At 40.0% G+C, this 23,088-nt stretch overlaps 1 protein-coding gene across 8 annotated transcripts; it reads right to left on the bottom strand.

Moving 5' to 3' along the window:
* Positions 1–356: 356 nt before the first annotated feature.
* Positions 357–8,682, bottom strand: CCDC28A (coiled-coil domain containing 28A). 8 transcript variants are annotated; one of them, XR_011140235.1, is made up of 6 exons: positions 8,536–8,671; positions 7,415–7,622; positions 4,082–4,245; positions 2,843–2,997; positions 1,971–2,220; positions 357–993 (listed from the first exon to the last, which is right to left on the bottom strand). XR_011140235.1 is itself a non-coding variant. In XM_068938508.1 (6 exons), the coding sequence occupies exons 2-6, from the start codon at positions 7,570–7,572 to the stop codon at positions 939–941; spliced, it is 555 nt and encodes a 184-aa protein (XP_068794609.1). In that variant the 5' UTR covers positions 7,573–7,622; positions 8,536–8,682; the 3' UTR covers positions 357–938. The 8 variants fall into 8 exon arrangements, 6 of the variants coding, with proteins under 6 accessions (XP_068794609.1, XP_068794611.1, XP_009687200.1 ...); XR_011140236.1 differs by having other exon boundaries at positions 1,971–2,212; XM_068938508.1 differs by having other exon boundaries at positions 1,971–1,993; positions 8,536–8,682.
* Positions 8,683–23,088: the final 14,406 nt, after the last annotated feature.

Here is a 23,088-nt window from a genome sequence, read left to right as displayed (position 1 = left end):
CTGCTACTGCTAGGGATTTAGCTGAGCAGTTCTTGTTTTATTGCTCAAACACGACGTGTCCAGTTTGTGTTTGCTAGCTGGCAAGCCTGCTTTATGGACCTTCTGGTCTGTCAAAAACTCACTGAAGAAAAGCATAGTGCTATGTGGCCAGAAAAGCTATGAGCAGAAGTGCACACACTTACCCTTGAAATAACTAAAAGGAAAAAAAAAAAAACTTTCATTAATATAAGGGATGTTTTGCTACAAAATAAAGAAAATGAGAAGGAAATTTGTTTATATTGGATTTATTGAACAGTAACTGCATTTATCCAATTTCAGATTTTTTCACAATACTTAGTCCAATTATCCAGACTGCTAGCATGTAAGATAATTTTAATTTAGTGACATTTTACAGTTATTTGAAGTAGTGAAAAAAAGTCAAATCTGCAAACATTCAGACCATGCAAGAATTCCTGTCTTAACATAGCTGAACAGATAGCAACTTCTCTAAATAAAAGACATCATGTATTTAAAATGTCTTACTTTTTTATTAATAAATTAATAAAAACTCAATGGCATCACTGGTCAACGAAACACACTGAAGATAGTGTGTAGATTGTCTACATACTGGTCAAAGGTAACACCACTGCTACCTTGATCAAAACTGGAGAAATACTAGTACTCATATATACACATATCACTTTAGCCATATGAAGAACACCAAGCAGAAGAAATGTACTTCCACGTTTCCCCAATTTTTCATATTAAATAAGGCAATAATATAAAGCATAGCAGCACAGCAACATAATTAAATCTCTAGATAGCTAGAGATGTGTAAAAATAAACACCTGGATTTACACTTTGATTCTTTGTTGTGTAAAATAAAAACTCTAGATTCCACTGGCAGGAAAAACAGAAGTAAAGGTTCTCAGAGAATCCAAATCAAAGAAGCTGTGCTTTCAGCCTGTGGCATTATTTGGAATATCTTGAGCATCTGCTAAGTGCAGTTTCTGTCTGAAGCAAACTATTAAGGAATACAACTTTCACATATTGGTAAGATACAAACAAGATAGTGTTATGGAAGACTATGCTACACTTAGTCCTGCAACAGGTATATACCAGTCCAGATAAATACAGTTCTATTGTGTCCCATGCTAGTTCTCAACTAGTAAATCAATCTTTGTCAATAAGACTTAAGCGTTACATACCTCCAGCATTAGCTTGCATGTCAAGGGGGATGCCAGAGGATTTATATCGTTATTATGGGATATCATTATCACGTTCCACTTGCATTCTTTATGAGATCCAGCCTCAAACAGCTTTTCACAGACACAGAGGATGTTTATACTAGTGCAGTATCCTATGTCCCAAACTAGAAACCACCCACTGGACTGTCCTTCCTTCCTCAAGGAGTAGGAAGTGTATAAAATCAGAAATAGCTAGACTATAGTACAGACTGAGCATATCACCTGTCATCTGTATTCTTAGCTCATTAAAAGCACAGTGTAGAAGATAAATACCATATTTAGCTTTGTCTTCTGGATTGGCTAAGAGCACACATGTTCAGTTACCAAAGCTCAGCTGAAATAATTGACTCAAACATAGCCTGGCCCTAGGAATAAAAAAATTAGGTTACCGCAGCGTTCACAGCAAAGCCAGTAATAAACAGGTACATACGTTTTTTAGAAAAACTAAAAGGTAATAGGACTCATTTATCAGTGGGACAAAACGCTCTTGAATACTACAGAAGGACTATTGCTGTGTATGTTTGCTCTGGCATTTCTCAGCAAAACGTATGTAAAGAAAAGCTGCTTCTGATGGGCTTTGCCATCCCCTGTCAAATATCTAAAACGTTGCACTCCAGCCAAATGAATTGCCATATGAAAAAACAGCCTGTAATTAAAAGTGTTAAGATCCAGCTATTTATATGTTGGAAGAAATTAAAGGCCATGATATATTACAGTTTATATTACATTTAAGACAAAGGATACATAGATGAATTCAGTTCTTCCAGCTGCAATATAAGTGTAGAAAGTATCAGAAATGGTATTTCAGTTCACAGAATCACAGAATGGTTGAGGTTGGAAGGGCCCTCTGGAGATCATCTTGTTCCAACCCCCCTGCTCAAGCAGGGTCACCTAGAGCACATTGCCCGGGACTGAGTCCAGACGGCTTTTGAATATGTCCATGGACAGAGATTCCACAGCCTCCCTGGGCAACCTGTGCCAGTGCTCTGTCACCCTCACAGGAAAGGAGTTAGTCAAATAAATGTAACAATTCTGCTAATATGCAGCAATAAATATATTAAAATGGTGAAATAGAAATTTATGATTAACGGTTACTGGTTTAAGTGGAAACATTTAATTTTATTACAAAAAGCAAAGCTAACTTGCACTGAATTCTACAGCAACAGAGCTAAGTACCAAATTAAATTTAAATCTAGGTATCTCAGGAAATTTAAAGAAATTTTAACAATTTTGTTGTTTACAGAAATAATACACTAATGAAAGGAGAAACTGGAAGTCTAGAACATGACCTAGATTCCTTGTAATGTGTACTCCCCCCCCCCCACACACACATAGGGCTGACACACCTACATCCTCACATAGTTTACTGTTGAGCTGCTCTAATCACCAAAACAAGAAGCAACCTATAAAGAAAGAAAATAAGAAGGTACTGTATTTTCTCAAAATCAAGATGAAGTAACTAAGGCTTAGGTCTTGGTTCATTGCAGAGCTATGTTTTCCTCAGCTGTAAGTTTCCTAGACTACAGGCTGAATCATTACCCATCCAATATAGTGTTTTATTCTTGAGCCAAGTTCTGCAGACAAAGTTCCATGTTTTCTGCGTTCCCTGTACTTACATCTGATAGCAGCCTATCCAAATTGGAGTCACTGGCTAGTTTTCTTTTATCTTCAGGGAGTTCTTCCAGCTCCCCATAGAGCTCCAAGTTGAGGCGAGCAAGCTTCTCCTGCATACTCCTCACATGTTCCATCTGCTCTATGGAACACTCATTTCCTAAAAAGAACAAACAAAACAAAGCTTTAGAGAAAGAAACCTGAAGGAGCAAATGAAGGTGTGAAGTTATAGCTCAATGTGACAAAAAACAAACAAAAACGACAAAAAACCCATACCTTACAACTCAAACTCATTATCAGAGAAGAGAATTTGAACATCAGAGGTACTTTCTGCATGATTTCATCCTGCTTCACTACTGAAGTTTCTGTCCTCCCATCTGATATAATATTGTACTGAATTTATGATAACCACCAACTGTACTATACTGATTTTTGGAGTATACGTTTGCTAGCTATAATCTGAATTTGTCTCCCATTAGAAAGGTCCTGTATTTTTAAATGTAAATGCAATCACAACAAATCATCTTCCTAATTTTGATTATTCCTGGGGTTCTCTCTCTTGTAAATGACATGCTCCATAACAGAGACCTTTCAGCTTCTCTTGTACAATCAATCTGGAGGTAACGTGACATGCTGACCTAACACCAAGCTTGCAAAAGTATATATGCATCTTTCTACAGAGTACAGAAACAATGAAGCAGAAGAGTCTCCCATAGTTTTTTAACACTTGCATCTACTTTAGAGTAGTTAGAATAGCAGAATACCTGATTCTAAGGCACAAGGACTCACACTGGTAAAAAGCAACTTGATTTGGATTCTATAAAAGTCATTGCTGAGATTTTATAGACTCTCAGCAGTGACTTTTAGGGAGTGCGTCAGGGTTAATATGCTGCAAAATCAGGTGCTAAATGAGATCAATTATATTTATCCTATATATAATAAGTGTCTTTAAACTCAGTATCTTAAATCTGTAAGTCAAGGTACTGCCTTAGGTGTGCCATGTTGGTTAGAAGCTATGAAGAAATGGCATTTGACTCAGCTCACACTCAAGATAAGCTCACGGTTAACAGGATTACCACGTAAAAAACACAGTAAGATCTATTAAGTTATGTTTAACTTAATTTCATATAGCAGAGACCAATGTGACAAACTGCCAATTTGTCCATAAAACACATTCATTTGCAAAGATTACCATCGTATAGCTACAAAGGCAACTATTTCATAAAGACAATCCATTCATTTACCAAACGCTTGAAGCTTGCCAGAGTGGAAGTCATTCAGGAGACTCAGAAGTCCCCTTTCCATTTCTTGGACATCTGATACATCTGTGAGAAACGAATGCTGGATTGGTGCTGCCTGTGCCCCTTTTGCTTCCACTCCTGGAGGTTTGGCTTTTTCTTTTATTACTCTGAAGAAATTAAATGATTAAAGAAAACAAAAATTACTTCCTGTTCTCCCTTCTACTGAAAATTTAAAACGTATGACGACTCTACAACCGGGCTTTAAAAGTTAAATGGAAAATATATAATACATATTTTAATTACTACTTTTAAATGGATCACAAGTTTGTTTTAAAAATAAAGAATAATATCACTATCCTGACAATTTGATATTGCAGAATGAAGGATTCCAACTATCTGCTTTCCTGTCAATAGTGGGAAACATCAATAATGGCTCTGAGGAGAGCCACCTTAATAATCTAACAAGCAGCATTTACCCAGCAAGGACTCAGGAGGCATGAGGACCTGACATACACAAAAGTCAACGAAAAAGCAGGTGAAACTCACTTCAATCCTGAGAGAAAAACTCTCACCGATCACGCTCCAGTTGTCACATACCACTCTACTCTGGAACCCGTGCAGAAAACCATTCATTATAACCTATATGAGAAGATGGCCTTGCCGTCACATGACTTTTCTCAGCTTCAAACAACCTCCAAATTCTGCTAAACTCACCATCAAAAGCAAACTTCCTGTAGACTAATGCATACCAAATAGAACTAGTCTGTGCCTGAACAAACGTTGAACTAGATTTAAAAAATTCTCTACAAGCCCCTGCTGTAACAAAATGCCTAGATCCTGGTGATATTTTCTCAAAATGTAATAAAGTTTATTCATGGGCACATGGTGCTCTGAGAACTAAGTGGATGAAACTGAATAATCTTTATGAACTCAAAGGAACATGCAGTCAATATGGAAACAAAACACACAATTACGAGCAAGAATTATTATACTCCATCTCTATAGTCCATCCAGAGATGGACTGTCGGGCTGCCTCCTAACCTATATACAGATCTTCATAAAAGGGCATTTTCATCTCTCATTTGTCCATCCATGTGTGCACATATCCTTCCTCTCACATTGAGATGGGTAATTCTGCAGCCTCATGGTGAGTCAGCTCAGAATCTGATTCAGTGAAAAACACCCCCTTTTTCCCCCCCTCTTTCCTTTCCTTTTTTTTTAAAAAAAAAAAAAAAACACAAACAAAATTACTCTTACAACAGATCAGGTGACTGAACTGCCATCTTGCAGCAAAGATGGATCCAGACTGGTGGATCCAGCAGCAGACTGGTGGATCTAACGTACAGAAAGCAGCAACAATGCAGTAGAGAACAGGAGGAGGCCCCTTCCAGTAGAAAAATCACAGCTGTACCAGCCTAGATTAGCTTCATCCCATCTTCCCATCCTGTTCCTCAAGGATGATCTACTAAACATTTTCAAAAGTTGTGCTTAAGAATCAAAAATCAGAATTTTATGGGATATTAAAAAAAAAACCACACAGGTTTAGTAAAGAGACTTTATTAGTAAAATAATGCGCTTACAGCGCATTTAAATTCACCCTTCCCATGAAAACTTCCATGCTCTGCAAGTCATAAATTCTCTTTCCTATGGGAAATAAACATTCTTTCTCCCTTTTCCAACCTAACAGCTTCTATAGTCCATAAGCATCATCTGTCTTCCAACTAATAATCATATCATGCTCTTGACTAAATTCAAAGCAACAGTTCTCAACTTGCACTTAACTTTGGATATTGCTGCTTCAGTGTCAGACTTGAAGAGGGCTTGTATGCCAGAAAAGTTGTCTATTTTTCACACCTATATCTGAAGTTTAATACAATATATTACCACTCCCAGCAACTCATTTCATTTGAAATTCATAATATATATCAAAAAACAGCTATTTAATTAAGACTGTATCATTTGTCAGTGCCCTTTTTCTTTTAATAAAAAATTTTTAAAGTACATTCGTATAATTAATTTCAGGAAATCAATTATGCAAATATACTCTTCAGTGTTTTGAAGTCAGTGATACACCAGAATGAAGAGGAAGCGAAAATAATTAAATAAGCCTACTCCTCTATCTCACAACAACAGTTTATCCTCACATAGCTGTTTTATCAATTACCATTTCTGCTTGGAAAGTTCTAGAAATTGTCCACATGATCAGTGCTTAGCTTCCCTAACCACTTGAGTAACAATATCCGTTTCCAAAACTTAAAGCAAAAGGTTATTTCCAAAGCAAGGACATCCTCCTCTCTAGCCCATATTGTGGGCTACAAGAAATAATTTTGTGGCAAATTCTAGAATACTACGTAGTCCTAAGTAAACTGTACAGTGAGATTCAAGCACCACTTATAGAGGACAGAGTTTCATTATTCCCCTCAAAATATTAATGCATTTTTCCCTGAAAAGTAATGGATACAGACTTTACATTGAAGATATGCACAGTACTTTAATCCTGCCGATACTGGATCCTTCAAACAGCCTGTCAGTGCTCAAGAGGAGAGTTCAGTCAGCTAATACTTACAGGTCAATAAATTCAGCTGACTCTCTCCAGCTAATATTTCATATTCAAATCCCTCTTCCCTCATTTTTCTGCTGTTGCTGCCGCAGCCAATAGATATAGTTTCCCACATGCAAGAAAATCAATATCCTCAAACTGAAATACACACATCATTAATGCAAACTACTTCAAAGTGTTACTCTCCAAAGAGCTGAATGCCTCTGTCTGTATATGAGTATGTCTGGGAAGCTACTGCTGCCCTCAGCGATAGCCCCCCAAACAAAAACTTGCTGGAAATTCCTGTTCTAGCTCATCCTATTCAATTTATGTATGTCCTTCATTTCCTGTCCTACTTGTCAGTTCTAACCTTGCCGCCGTGTTGTAATACATTTGTTCCTCAGAGCCGTACATCTAGGGCTCCACTATCTCCCATTTTCAGTGACCAGATTTGTCATGTTTGATCACGCAGGATGTCTTTCACCAATCACATAAGGCATTCATCTGTCCAGCTAAATCTTTATCAGCATGAGTGTACATTATGTAACATTTTATAAGGCTTACATGATGAGTACGCATATGTTGAGCACCTTCTATTTCTATCAGGTAACTGTTATACTGCATTAAACAAAATCAAATTGTCAAAAAGACAAGTCATCAAATATTTTCACAAGTCTGAATTTCTCTCTCTTCATTCTCTCTGAGTCAATCACTTAGACCGCTGAACCCCACAGTTTGTCCTGCATCGGCAGGCTTCTGACTCTAACATTGAGCCTGTAAGACACTCTCAAGCTTACCGTTTTAACTTTGGTTTTTGTACTGTAGATTGCGGTGCAGGATTTGAAAAGGCTGTACTTTTACTGACTGGCACTGAGTTTTTCTTGGAGTTTGCAACCTGAGCAGGGTGAGTGGTGGATGACTTGGGGCTCCTCCTCTTGATTTTCCTTTCTTCCATGTCTTCTGATTTACTCCTTAATTACTGCATCTAGACTAATTTCTTGTCCTCTGCAAGGAAGAAAAACAGTTATGAAACATCCAACAAAACTCACATTTATAATAAAAGCAAGGGAAACAGGCCACAGAGCACAGAGATAGTTTTATAGTTTCTTCAAAGATCAGCAGCTACTCATTTCTTCAAACAAGAGAATCCAGTTTTCAGAAGAAGCTGCCCAGGCCTGTCTGATCAGCAAAACAGTCAGGGATTAAGAGCTTCTGCACTGGCTTCAGCCTATAGGTACCTACAGAATGACAGTAAGCTTTGTATCTCATGGATCATTACCAGAAAACACTGTGACTCCTCAAATACAGGACAATCAAAATACTAAGAAGTGACGGAGGCACGTGACTGCTGTTTTACTCATCCTTGCCAAATAACCTCCTCTGGCAGGGGACATAGCCTATTTGAGATGATACTACCCAAAAATCACCGGGCTTGGGGAAAATCCTCCTTCGACAGCCATAATCAAAGTGAGCACAACCAGGAAATTTTAGATACAACAATATAAACCGCATGGCATATTACTGACCCACCGAAGTCAGCTCATTCTAGGTTCCTCACTATTGCAGACTCCGGATCCACAAAACGCCACAATCTGGGGCAACGACTCTTGTATTTCAATGCAGAAAAACCTATTTATCTATTATATCAGTATTTTATTAGCACGGTCACTTGTGACCCTGGCGGCCACGGTTCACACACCGCCTCTGCCTCAGCCCCAATGGCCGGCATCGAAGAGCAGCGGCTCACGACTCTCACCTCCAGCCGGCAGCCCCCACCTTGTAAGGCAACGGAGAAAGGCCCTCTCCTCCACTCCCCTCACTAACCGCCGCCGCCATCCCGCCCCCTCCCGGCGCACGTTAAACGGCCACCGAAGCGCAGAGCCCCGCCCCGCCCCGCCCCGCCCCCGGCGCTCGCTACCTGCGGGGAGGCCCCGCCCCCGGAGCCCCGCGCGGACCCCCGGCCTCGCCGTCCCTCGCTCCCTCCTCCAGCCGCAGCGGCCGGGCTCTACGCGGCGCGCTGGTCACATGACCGCGAGGAGGGGGGGAGCTGCCCGGCCGGCCCTGCGCTATGCATTGTGGGAGCCCCGCCCCCTCCCGGCTGCGACGCTCCTGCGGCGGGCAAAACAACTACCATTCCCAGAATCCCCCGCGGCAAGAAGGAGGCGGAGAGGAAAGAGCTCATGAGAAAGGCGCATGCGCGGGGGCACCGACGTCTGTCCTCGGGAAGGTCGCTGTGCCTCCACGCGCATGCGTGAGAAGACGGGCCTCTCCCCACCTCCCGCTGCAAGGGCGGGGCCCGTGGGGGCGGGGCCGTCAGGGCGCGAAGTGGCCGTTAACGGCTGTTGGAAGTGAAACCGGCGGGGTGGGGAGCTCTGGCCTGAGAGCGGGGCTCCCCGCAGAGCAGGGGCGGCAGCAGCATCCTTCAGCGCGCTGAGAGATAGCTGGGGTGGTACCAGTTTCTGTTGACACAGCTGCGCTGCTTTCAAGATGAACAGCGGTTTCTGGCTTGAATGTCTACATATGAGATTGCATTAATAGCGATTTTGATAAAGATGTGCCAATAGTGTGCGTAGGAAAGCTGTGGGTACGGCACTGCTACAGCGTGAAGCTGTCAATGTCCGTCCTTTCCTGTGCCAACCTGGCGCTCCTCGCCTGCCCCTGAGGAGACTGACCTCCTAAACCCTCACAGCCGGCCTTAGCCCACCGGCTTACAAGCCGTGGGCTGTGTGGCTGTCCACACTTTTAAGGGCCCTCCGGTTAGCAGCCTGCAAAAGCGTTTTCAGGCTCATAATGGGGCCGTGAAATGCTGATGAAAGGCTGAATCAAAACAGCAGAGACATTCTGTAACTTTTTAGATGTCTAAAATGTCAAGTATGTAAGGATAGCAGAAACGTTAGAAAATGCATTGTGTCTCCTTGGCATAGAGCATTTCATACCACATACGACTTCTGGGGGCCTGACTTTGTCACCTGCAGAGATACAGCAGCTCAAAGGTGAACATTTTTGTAGGCTTGAAGCTTTAGTTTGATGCTGGATAGATGCTTGTCAATGACAGTCTCTGTGCTCCAGATGGCGGCATGAGTTCACACTCTTGATGTCTCCATACCTTGGATATTTTTAACCTTTCTCATTGCTGAACAGAGTGAAAACTTATTTGAATATAGCTATTAGTTATTTAAATAACAATTATTTGCCTAGTGCTATCAAAATAACTATATTTCCAGTATTTGCAATTGCTTTCTTTCTTGATTGGTAGACTTTTGACAGAGTGACAGAGCTATCTACATGTTACTCTGATTTAATTACAAATGTAAGCCCCCAAATGATGAAAGAATTTGCAGATGGTCAAAGTAACTCTGTACTAATGTGCCTGGAGGATTAATAATGGAAGTTTAAGGTGGTAACCTAGAAAATCATGTTCCAGAGAATATTCTACATTCTTTTTTTTAGTTATGGATATAACTTTTTCTCGTGGTCTTAAAAAGAAACCTGAATAATTCTATGGTAGCCTAAAAAAAATGGTGCTTTTTAATCTAAAAATAGTTTCCTAACTTCCCTAATCTCTTTAAAGCTTAAAATCGCATCTTTGAAGAAAGTCATGGGAATCCATTGCTGATGACCTAGCATCGCTTGATACGAGAGACAGGGCAAACGTGAATCAAAGGTACAAAGTCATATTTAAACCAAAGAGAAATTAGTTTCAGAATGTGACGTTAGTAAAAACAAGCTTTTTTGGTCAAAATAAATTTTTACAAAATTGGTTTCTAAGGCATTCATTTGCTTCCATCTGTTTACACTTTCCAAATGTGATTTTTTTTGTTCTGATCTATTTAAAAGATATTGCCAGCTTTAGATCTTGAATATTTAATAGTTTATTTTGTATTATATAGATTAGTATTACTTTTGTGAAAGCATCTTTCTTCAAATCTTCTTTATTTCTTAATATTTGTTCTCAGTATGTATGGAACCAAATCAGCCCAGTTTTGTATCATCTGCAAGCTCGCTGAGGGTGCATTCAGTCCCATCCTCCAGGTCATTCATGAAGGTGTTAAACGCTATTGGCCCAGTATCCATCATTGGGCTGCATGACTAGTAACTGGCCTCCAGAGGGAGTTTGTGCCTGTGATTACAACCCTCTGGGCCTGACAGTTCAGCCTGTTTTAAATCTACCTCACTTTCCACTTATCTAGTCAGTACTTTATCAGTCTGACAATGAGAATGTTATGGGAGCAGTGTTGAAAGCCTTGCTAAAGTCAAGATAAACAATATCAGCTACTCTTCCCTCATCCACCACGCTAGTCATTTCATTGTAGAAGGCTATCAAGTTGGTCAAGCATAATTTCCCCTCCGTAAATCTATGCTGAGTAGTCCCAATCAACTTCTTGTCCTTCATATATACGGACACGACTTCCAGAATTATTTACTCCGTCATATTCCCAGGGATTGAACTGAGACTGACTGGCTGTAGTTCCCCAGATTCTCCTTCTTGCTCTTATTGAAGATAGGAATGACATTTGCTTCCTTCCACTCTTCAAGAAGCTCCCTCGATCACCATGACCTTTCAAAGATAATCAAAAGTGGCCTTACAATGACATGGGCAAGCTCTCTCAGTGCTCACAGACACATCCCACCAGGGCCCATGGACTTGTGTAAGTCCAGTTGTTTAAATGCACCCTAAACCATTCATCCTCCACTGAGGGTAAATCTTCCTTGCTCCAGACTTTCTCACTGGTCTCAGGGTCCTGGGATACCTGAAGACCGGTCTTATCAGTAAAGAACAAGGCAAAGAAGGCACTGAGTACTTTGGCCTTCTCCTTCTCCTTTGTCACCAAGTACCTATTCCCATTCATCGGTGGGCCCACGTTTTCCCTACTCTTCCTTTTGCTGCCGATAGGTTTGTAGAAGCCCTTCTTGTTCCCCTTCATGTCCTTAGCCAGATTCAACTCCTGGTGAGCTTTGGCTTTCCTAATCCCGATCCCTGCATGTTCACATAGTGTCTTTATATCCTTCCTGGGTCACCTGTCCCTCCCTGCTTCCACCTCTGGTACACTTCCTTTTTAGCTCTACGTTTATTCAGGAGTTCTTTGTTCATCCATGTAGGCCTTTTACCAATTTTACTTGATTTCATGCATGTGGGGATGGACAGTTCCTGAATTCAGAGAAGGTGATCCTTGAAAATCAACCAGCTATCCTGGGACCCTCTTCTCTCCAGGGTGGTTTCCCATAGGATTCTTCCAAGCAGGTCCCTGAGCAGGCCAAAGTCTGCTCTCCTGAAGTCCAGGGATGTGATCCTACCTTTTGGTTTTTTCCCTTCTGTCATCATCCTGAACACCATCATCTCATGGTTGGTGCTGCCAAGGCTGCCCCTGACCTTCACATGCCCCACCAGTTCTTCTTTGTCTGTAAGTATGAGGTCCAGCAGAGCATCTCACCTTGTCAGCTCCTTGACTACCTGAGCCAGGAAGTTGTTGTCAACACGTTCCAGAAACGTCCTGAATTACTTGTGCCCTGCTGCATTGCCCTGCCAGCAGATATTGGGGTGGTTCAAATCCCACAGGAGTACCTGGGCCTGCAAACATGAGGTTTCTTCCAGTTATCTGTCCTCATCTACTTCTTATACACCCACCATAGTGTTGCTAGTATTGGGCTGCCTACTAATCCTGGCCCATAAGCACTCAGCTGGCTTTTCATTGGTCCCAAGGCAGTCCAGCTGCTCTCTCACATACAGGACAATTCCCCCTCCTCGCTGCTGAGCCTGCCTTTCCTAAAGAGCTTGCGTCCAGCCATGACAGCACTGCAGTCATGTGAGCCATCCCACCACGTCCTGTGATCCCAATAAGCTTGTAGCCCTGCGACTGCACACATACCTCTAATTTCTCCTCTTTGTACCTTTTGCTGTGTGCCTCAGTGTAAAGGCATTTTAGGGCACAGGCACGGGGAGGAACCCAGTTATGCTTATTTCCCAGAAAAGGTGAGAGCTCCTGCCATATGCTGTCCTCTCACCACCTCCTTATGTGCGTCCATACACTTTGGTGGGCCCCCTTCTGCCTTGTTTTGTTTTCAAGGTCTCTCTTGTCCACTACAGCAGACACAACAGTTACTGATCTTGTGAAAATAATTAATATTTTAGACCAGAGCAGAGTATTTGCTGAACTCTTACTTTAAGAGGAGGTGGAATAAACTTCCCTGATTCTTACCAAACTCATTCTCTTCCCTTCCCTTCCTTTTGCTTCCTTTCCTTTTCCTTCCCAAAGAAACTCTGCCAATAATCACTTTTATTTGCAAAGACTCTTTTTTTTTGGTCTATATATTATGATGGTCTATATAGTATATTTTTGGTCATATATATTATGATACGTATTATGAAATTTAGTCTGAACACACCAGAGTAATCCACAGTTGGAAGAGTGTTGTGGGATTATAGTCATGAAAAGTAGAGAGACCTCAGTGTTTGAGAATTGAGATTCAGAAGATCCTTGGAAAGCAACAGGGATAAATAAAGGTTTTGATTAAACAAGAAAGATCCACTGTTCTGTTATACAACTTCATTCCAGTGACAGACGGTCCTGGGGGTTTACTGATCCAAGCTCTGCATTAGATAAGGAGAACCCTGTTGCTAATTTTAGTTTGAAGCAGCTCTGTATCTTGTCTTACCTTGATTCCAATCTTCAGTTAGTTAGCAGGAGCTTAATATTCAAGGCAGACAACATTAGGAGAGAGTGCCTACCTAGCAGCTATAATTAATTAAGTTCAGGTCCCCCCAAATCTGTTTCTTGTTGCTGTCCTTATTGCAGAGGATCTCAAAGAATTGCATTTCTCATCATTATTTGTCTCTTCTGTGCTCCTTATCTTTGATGACTTTTTTGACCTGAATGCTTTGCAGATCTTTCATTGCTCTGACGGGTAGTTTGTCGAAGATAGTTTTTTTTTTTTTTTTTCCACCTGACAGTAGTTTGCTTCCTCAATATTTGCAAGAAAATTTTGGTTTTTACTTAAGAAACATGCTGCTCATAACTGGATGCTTTCTGATGAAAACTCTCAGAGACTGCACACCAGCTGTGAAGGGCAATATAATCTGAGTCATCCAGACTGGCAGCATTGGTCAGTGGCCGTACTGATGTTTGCAAGGGTATGGCTCAGCATAAAGCTGTTACATTGCTTAACACATGTGCAACAAGGGTGTATCCCTCCCTCAGTTTAGACCTTGTGTACTGTCAAACAACCGATTTTCCGGTTTCACACTGATCTTGAACCTCTTCGTGGGTTTTGAATTAGACCCAAGGTGCTATTAGATGTAACAGTGCCTCGTAAAGACTTTCATGGGATATTTCTTTTGTGAGACCCAAAAGGCCACTGTGAGTCTGAAGAGTGCTGCTGTCAAAGGAAGATTGCATTTGTAGTGAATCTCAGATGAAAGACAAGGAACCAGATGTCCACTGAAGATCATTCTGCAGTGAAAGTAGTTGCTCAGTAGCAGGATACAGCTTGCATCTGAAGAACTGAATCAGCTCTGATACATCATGAACAGTCTGGTTACAAGCGATCTACATCAGAGACTGTCATTGATACACTGAAAGCTCACTTATGGGGATAAGTAATCTCGAGGGATTTACATGCAAGCTTCAAGTCTTATAGGACAAAAAGGCACACGTGAGAAGAAAGAAAAACAATCTGTAACACTGGAGAAACATTAAACAAAAAGGTGGTGGTGTAAGACTTAAGGGAAAGGCAGAGAAACAAAAACGCTGGTTTACCATCTTTTTGATTCCTTAATACAAAAGGCTTCTCCTACCTGGCTTGGCATACATTACAGGAAGACAAGAGCTAGCAAAATTCACAAAGGCTTTAAGCCAGGCACAAATTCTCAGCCATAGGGCTGCCCAGGTAGAATACTCATTCACCCATATACATAGGAGGGTGACAAAAACTGGAAAAAGCAAGTCTTGCAGACACATTTTTGTAGGTATTTGGGAAACTGGTATGAGATAAATTCTGTTTCCATAAAGAAACTTCTGAAATGTTTGTGTTCATTCAGCCATTCAGCTCTGACCCTTTCCTTCATGTTCTATAAACAAGTAAAGGTACCCGCTTTGCAGTTTGTATAGTGTTTTTTTCTGTGGTTAATGATGTTCCGTGCGTGCAGAATAAAGCAGAGGTTTAACTATTAGCATGGAGGGTGACTAGGTATTCTTTGTTTTTACTAAAGCAATTGAAATAAAATATATTGTGGGCTTCTTTTTTTTAATAAATGGAAATTCTTTCCATCATAAATCTAATTAACTCCTATCAAATTAATGTTATTTTCATATTCAGAAAACAGTTGTATCCCACAGTCAACCCTGCTGCAGCTTACTCTCTCTAATGAAGGGTTAAGTAGATTAACTTAGTTACTCCTATAAAAACAGAATATCAGCAGTGTGCAATTTGCCCTGGGCTACCTCAGAAAAGCCCAACAATCAATTTTAGCATGCAGGTAATATTTTACTCCAAATACATTTGCTGTCACTGCACAGTACATGATATTAAATTTATTATTAAAATTTGTCCATTACTCACTTTTATATCTGAGTTAGCAGTGCTTACAAGTACAGCTAATTGGAAAGGCATCTTGTAGGCTTTTTATATGTCTTCATAGTGAAAGTAATTTTATGGTGAATAATTAATTTATTTTAAAAGATAATAGTAAGTTAAGAGCAAACAATCAAAGGTAGTGTGAGCTTGATTAGATACTACAAACTCTGCAGATATCTGTTGGCTGGAATCAAATGAGGTTGTTGTACATTCGCTAAGAAAAAAGTATGTTTGGGGTTATCTCCATTGAGAGATAACCCAAATAACTATGCTTTTGCATAATTTTGTATTGTGATAATGATTGTTTTATAAGGGTTTTCTCTGACAACACCAACAAGCATTACACTGGTAGCATTTGTATATACTTGCTAACTGAAGCACTCCAAGGGTAACAGTGTTTTAATAGGAACAGTTTTATTATTAAAGAAGCAAATTACAAAGTTAATTGAATCTGATTTTATTTACATGTATATCTCATTACAAACTAGAGACTCACCTTTGAAGATGCTTTGAAGAAGCACTTCAAAGAAAAATGTCTCTAGTTTGTATTGAGATATACATGCAAATAAAATCAGATTCTTCTTTTTGAAAGCCCCGTTCAGTTAACGTGAGGTGGCAAGCAGGTTCTAAAGGCTTCCAAGAAAGTGATGAAAGCTTCTTGTTCATGTTTCATCTCAGATATATTTCATAGGGTGTCACCTTGTATTCATGGAAGCATGAAACTGCTGTAGTGTCACCTTCTGAAAAAATGCGTAATATAAAGTATAAACCTGTTCATACAAAGTAAAGTGCTTATTTCCTTATTATGACTAGCAGCATAACAAAGTGTATGTGTATTTATTATCCAGGTAAATGTGCAAGACTATGTAGCAAAACTGAAACGAGACATGAAGAAAATGAATTAACACTGGAAGTAATATAGATCATGTGGGTTTGGCACAACATGTGTGTTTCACTTTATGGAATGATGACAGATATGCCCTCTGGAAACTTCACTGGAAAAGTGTGTTTCTACATATATACACATGATCTGGATGTCTGAATGAATGAATATAAGCTTATATAAATATTCAGACTTCTATATTGTTATTGATCTGTTTTATATTCTATATTGTTATTGCATCTCTAACATGAATAGTCTCACTGAAGCCAGTACTATTACGCATTAGCATGAGCAGTTTAAAACCTCCACCAGTATTTTGCATGTCTCCAGTGCTGGCTTACTGCAAAAAAAATCAATACTTTGTTAGTTACTAAAACCTTAACTATATGACTTGCTTCAAAGCTACAAAAAGCTTGTGCCAAAATGTGCATACTGAATATCTCCTCAGGCCAGCAGGATGGTTATTCAGGCAACCTCAGTGCGGAGAGGAGGAAGCAGAACACAAGACGCTTGCAGAATCACTCAGAAAGCAAGATCGTCTAGGTTATATTTTAGCCTGTTTCCGAAGTAGATCGCTGCTCAGAGTGCTCCCCCTCAGTTTGCCCCAATTTCCTATCACACATCTACATCTTCAGCTCCTTGCTACTGTTCTCCTGTGACTTCCTTGATCAGTTTTCCTGCAGCTTTCCTCACTTCTGGACATCTCCATTCTAGTTGTGCCTCCTTTCCCTCTCTTTGCCTAAGTAGATCTTCGGTTCTCCTCTCCAGCCATGCTTTGGCCCCTTGCTCTAATCATTGTCCTCTACTGTTGTCCCGCTAACTAGCTGAGATAATCTCCCTTGGATTTGATTGATCCCTAGGAACAAAAGCTGAGTCTACTTATCCTGGCTGGTTTGAGTAATTTCGTGATATTGTTAGCAAACCGTAATAACACAGACTGTAAAAGCAGCTCCATTGGTAAGAGCAAATGTCCGTGTAACCCAGCATCCTATCTCCAGCAGCAGCTAACAACAGATACCTACAGAAGACTATAAGGTGGCAAACATATATGATGCAATCTCTAAGTACTTTTAAGCCTTCAACAAATTTGTGGCTCAGATGTTCTTTCTATGAATATAGTAACGCTCAGTGGCTTTAGCCTCTGCAGACTTACCCAGTCTCGCTGTGAACTCATGGAAACGTTTAGCACCCACAGCATTCTTCATCAGGGAATTCCACAGCTTAGCAACACATTATATGACTAACCGCCTCTCTTTTTTTGTTGTTAAAATACTGAGAAATCATAGATTACTGTTATGCTGCAGAAACCCCAAGAATTAGGCCTCTCAACAAGATGCATCCACTCTATGTCTCTTAGAAGCCAGCTGTCAGAGCCCTGAGGGCACTAATAGGCCTGAATGACCCTGATCAGCACCACCTGAGACCCTCCAGCCACTGCCTCCCCACTCCATGCGCCTAGGAGCCCATTTCAGCTCAGGCCTGGGCCTGCAGTCCCTGTCTGAACTATGATGTGTCTGTGTCTGTCCTCAGCCCTGTTTCCAGGTTCTGAGTGGACATACAGTATAGTTTTGCCTCCGGCCCTGTCTCCTGTTGCTCCTGACTTGCTTTCCCTGGGCCTGGGTCATCGCTTACCACGTTGGGGGCATGATGGACCCTGTTAAGCACCTGGCTGTGCCCACTGTGATCAAACCCTGTGGGACATCATCCCCTTGATGGGGGTATGACCTACACTGGAGTTGCCTCCTCCCTTTGTCTCTCAAGGTCTTCTGAGCATCACCAATTCTTTGAACAGTTCTCCAGAATCTCCCACCTTTCTTTCTGAAGACATCCCTCTAGAGTTCCCTGAGGAATGGGAAAAAGCCTCTGCCCCCAAACTTGGATTGTGAGCCCTCTTCCTTGAGTTTATAGCATTTTTCTACTTTAAAAGAGGTTGGATTTTTTTGCTGAAAGTAACCAAAAGTGGTTCTAAAACATACTAGAAATAAGATTGCAACCGAAGCTTTCTTGCTTATGGCATCCACAAAGGGAAGGAGCAGCAATGAATTCATATTCTGTGTTTTAAACAGATGAAGATGAAAAGAGAAGATGCCAGACCTTTTGTGGAGATGCAACTGAACATTTACTACTGGAATTTGCTGGGGTGGGGGAGAAAAAGAGACCTTTGGAGTTCTTTCCAGGTGTTTCTGCACCCATTAAAATACCCTTGAACAAAAAGCCTGGAAAATAGCCTTGGGCTTCTGAGTCGTGAAATCTATCTAGTGTCAGCATATCTGTGACATTCATTGGCAGTTTCTGATTCCTGTTTGGTAGCTTCCCATTGATGATGCTAGTATTAATATCAATTCCTTCTTTGACTTAAATGACAGAAGTCTGCTGCAGGTAGGTGCCGATATAGTGTATCTTTTTGGAGGAGGAGGAGGAGTATTTTATATGCCTGGAAGATTATTTTGAAAGAATAATATTAACGTATTCCCTTGTTAATTTGGATTTAAGATTCACAGAATCATTGAAACGGTGGCTCGAAAGGACCTCTTGAGGTCATAGGATCATAGGATAATTCCTTTTGGAAGTGACATCAGGAGGTCTCTAGGTCCAAGCAGGGTCATCTGTGAGCTCAAAGGAGGTTGCTCAGGGCGCTATCGAGACTAGTCTTGAAGATCTCCAAGGATGGAAACTGCAAAAATGTCCTGTAGTCCAACCTCTGGCTCAGAGCAGAACTATTGCCACATCAGGTCAACTGTGGCTTTGTCTGGCCATGTCTTGAAAACCTTCAAGGATGGAGGTCTCTGGGTAACCTGTTCCAGTGCTGCACTACCCCCTGATGAGGAAGTATTTCCTTAAATGGCTTTGATTTGACAAGCTTCTGTGTATGCATCATGTTAGAATTGTTAGCTATATAAAAACATACTAATTTTCCACATGTTCCATGTATGTTCAATAGGTGTAGAAGCTATTGTATAGCTGCATTTGCCTTCTTCGTGGCTTGTTGCAGGGTTTAAATGTTTGTAACATGCATTAAGATCCTCCAGAAAAAAAGCGTTGTGGAATTGCACATTATTTGTTTTAATAACCCTGATGCTACAGCTAGAGAGGGAAAAAGTCTATCATTGGATCTTCCAGCACACCCAGTGTTTCAGATATGTACTCAGCGTAGTCCCGAATCTAGTACAGCAATTTTAAGGCTCTCTCAGAGGTATAAAACCAAGATTAGTGAGAAATGCTTTGGAGGTTCACCAGTGTTTAATACATTCTCCTTTAGAATTACTTTAAAGCCTTTTCCATGTCTTTAAATGCTGGCATGTTATGAAAAGAGTAGGATTTTTGGAAGGATAAGACTACAAGTCAATTAAAGGGAATGTTGTGGAGGGAAAGCAGGAGGAAGAAGACTTTTTACACAGGAGGATTTCTAATACCCATCTCTCCCCCTGTCTTGATTAGGCACTGCTTGTTAAAATATATTATAATCAAATGATTCCATCTACCAAACTCCGTAAACATCCATTTACTAATTTGATCATGAATAACCTTTCTCACAGTACTATCCCATTGATAGACTTGAGAAAAAGCTTGGATAAGGTGGCACTGATCTTTCAAATGGTTGCATGGACATTCAAAATTAGACAACAACGAATCTTATATGTGCTTTTAAAATAAATCAAAATAAATCTTGGAAAACTCCTTCATCCTTGGGAAACCTTCTGAACTATTTTAGCAAGTACTCATTGCATTATAAATTTAACCATGTTTGTAGTTGCTCCAGGGTCAGCAACATGGTGTGTACAGGGGAGCAAAACCGAAGTCTTGGGAAACAAAGTATGTGGTAAATTATAGAAACAAGAACAGAGCAAAAAACACTTGACAGAAGACAACTTCTATAAAGCTGGGGACTTACAGTTTCTGATATATGCTATGGAAATGATGTATGGAAAGGACTGTTGCATTTAATTTAACCTTAAATTCATAATACCTGCTCTTGGCAGGTGCATCTGCTCTTTTCCCCTTTTAAAGATAGAGGAAATGGAATATTATTTATGATTAATTCAGCACAGGACAGAATATGCAGCTTGTATCACGAAGAACGAAAGTACGTCTTTTGTTGTTTTCTGTAGTCTCTTTTTTAAAACTGTTCAATAATTTATCATAAAAGGGCCATAATGGAGTGAGACCTTTTCAGAGTAAAACAGTCCTCAGGCAGCACTTGAAATAAAATACTCACTTCAGTTGGTTTAATAGCTTGGCTAAATGCCTACTAAAATTGTTTTATTTTCCTTGCCAATGTTTACATTTAATATCAGTAGGATAAACTACTCTTCACATTCCCCGTATGAAATGCCACTGAACAGTATTGGTAGTTTAGTGTAAGTACAGGCTCCTAACTCAGGGGTGCTGGGGAAGATCCAGCAAATAAAGTTTAATTTTTCAAAGCAATTTCAGCCTCGCCTCTAGTATGCACAGACATTGTCTTGTGGGCATAGTCATCTGCACACATCTCTGAATCTGAAATCATACCCTCAGTCCCAGTGGTGAAAAACTCTGTACAAACTCAAGGAGCAAATAAAGACAATCCCTACCACAAAAATCATGCAACAGATGGATACAAGACAAAAGGAAAAGAAAAAGGAAACATCTAAACAACCTGGATCTAGATGATCCACCAATGTTTAAGCACAGCTGCAACCTAATTTTTGTCAAAGATTCTGTGGGCATCACAGAAAAGGAAGATTTTCAGGGTGTTTAAGGAAGAATTTGTAGGTTAATTTGTTGACAAATCTTCTGGCTTAAAAGCAAAAGATGCAAAGCTATTTTCTTAAGCCACATAATACTTTTATTTGGATTATGAGTGTATGTAAAACTTATTCACAGATCCTTTTATTTTGGTACACTCCATATGCAAAATGATGGGCCTCATTTGGAAACTTTGATTCAACTCAAGAAAATCCAATATTTTTTCTAGGTGAGATTTGTGAAGATTATGCCTGCAAACAACTGTGAAGATAAGAAGGTAGACTTCCTTTATTGCGTATGCTGAGAGCATGAAACACAACTTCCAAACTGAGGTTATTAGCTTAATATCAAAACAGGATAGCATATTGCTAGCAGTCTGCAATTCTTCCTGGTTCAGGTTTGCGGTTGGCCTGAAGTCACTTCTCTGAGTTGCTTTGTCAAATGAATTCCCAGAACTTTTTCCTGCTCTATAGCTTGGTGACTCAATAGAAATACAATTGCTATGATGTCTTTAAAACTTTAAGTGACTATTTGTTCCAGGCTGGAAGATATATTGCTGAGTAGTGTGAAATCTCCCAAAGAGACATTGGCAATCACATTTGTAATTTCAGACTCTGTTTTGCTAGGCATACGCAAACGCGGAACAAAAAACAAGCAAAAATCTCTTCCCTAAAGAGGACTGATGCATACAGAACTGTTTGTATGGAAAAATGTTTCTAAACAATGCCTACACTAAACAGTATAATAGTTGTCTTTTTAACGCGATTTTGCTCCAGTAACTGTAGTTAGTAAAGGAGAAGTGGAAGCTTTAGAGCGTCCTTTGCAGTGGAGACATGGAGGAGCAATAGCAGCAAGAGGTCTCAGCTCCACACACAACACCTGTGGCTGTGTGCACCATATTCCTGCGTAAAGATGGCTTCTGTTGCAAAGTATTTAAAACTGAAAGACATGATAGAATACAACAGACGTGTTCAGCACTATTCCACTGAAGGCAATTGTATATAGCCTAATATTAAATTATAGTATGGCACAGTAGACACTAATGAGAAGATTTCTATGTGAAGATCTTAAATTCATCTTAATAGAATAAGAAGTTTAAATGAGACCTCCTTATCACAGTGCATTCAGAAAAAAAACAACTAGAAGGAAAGAATGCGGTTACAAACTTTAGTGAAAAATAAGTATGTGCATTTAGAAGTTTTAGTTATGAATCACAGTAACTGTATTAGCATGCAACTGCAGTTAGAATCATCTCTAAATAAAAAGCATAGAAAAATCAACACATTAAAGAGCCAAACAAAGTGCATCATTCCTTGGGCTAAAATTCTTTAAACTTTATTTCACCTCAGAGGAGATAATTTTAAGAAAAACTAGAACAGAACTTTTTTTAGCTATATTTCACCGTATTTAAAAGTTGCTTCCTACGTTATTAAGCAGATTGATATGTGGGTTTTTTTGTCTTGAACTAACTAAAAATGTTTTTGCTAGAAATGCTTAAAACTTAGCATGCTCATATTCCTCTGAGGAATCCACACTGTGCCAAGTTTGAAAACACTTGGAATAGAAAGAAGGCCTGAGTAAATCTTGCATACTGTGCTACATTTTTTATTGATTTATGAACAACATGCAGATGCTTAGCATGAGCTGTACAGTTTGTCTGGTCTGTGCAATGAAATAAACACAGCTGCATTTATTACCGTGATTGCATAATCACATGTTTTGTACCCATAGACTTTTGGAAGTATTCAGATAGCAGTACATGCTTAAAGTACTAATTTCCTTTATTTTCTCTAATACCACCCTCAATTTATTTTCAATTTTAGGTAAATTTTTTTTTTCTGTACAAGCTAGAAATTCTAATATTTATGCTTCTGCAATACCAGTCATTCAGATCGTTTATACTTGTTATAAAGCAGTGGTATTACCACCACACAGGTCATAGAAAATACAAATGTGCCAGCAGTCAGAGGTAACACTTTTAGTTTCCTACTTTGGAGGTGTGGAGAGCCTCAACTGTTATTTCATTTAGTGCAGACTTTGCCACTCAGGGTAATCTCTAGATGGCTATGAAATAGGTTTGCCTTTAGTTTCAGGGTTCCAAAACAGTATTTTGGGATTTGAAAATATTTCATTGTTAGACTTTATTAACAATATGCCAGTCTCTGAGAATCGTAGAGTATATAAACAGAAACACCAGGCTTTGCAGCGTGAACACATTGAAACTCATTCCAACCAGTCAGCAGGTAGGTGAAATTATGCGGAGCACATGGTAAGATTCAATAAGCTAAACAA

Source organism: Struthio camelus, chromosome 3, assembly GCF_040807025.1.
Source record: "Struthio camelus isolate bStrCam1 chromosome 3, bStrCam1.hap1, whole genome shotgun sequence".
Classification (NCBI taxonomy): domain Eukaryota; kingdom Metazoa; phylum Chordata; class Aves; order Struthioniformes; family Struthionidae; genus Struthio; species Struthio camelus.
This window is presented reverse-complemented; position numbering and strand designations above follow the sequence as displayed.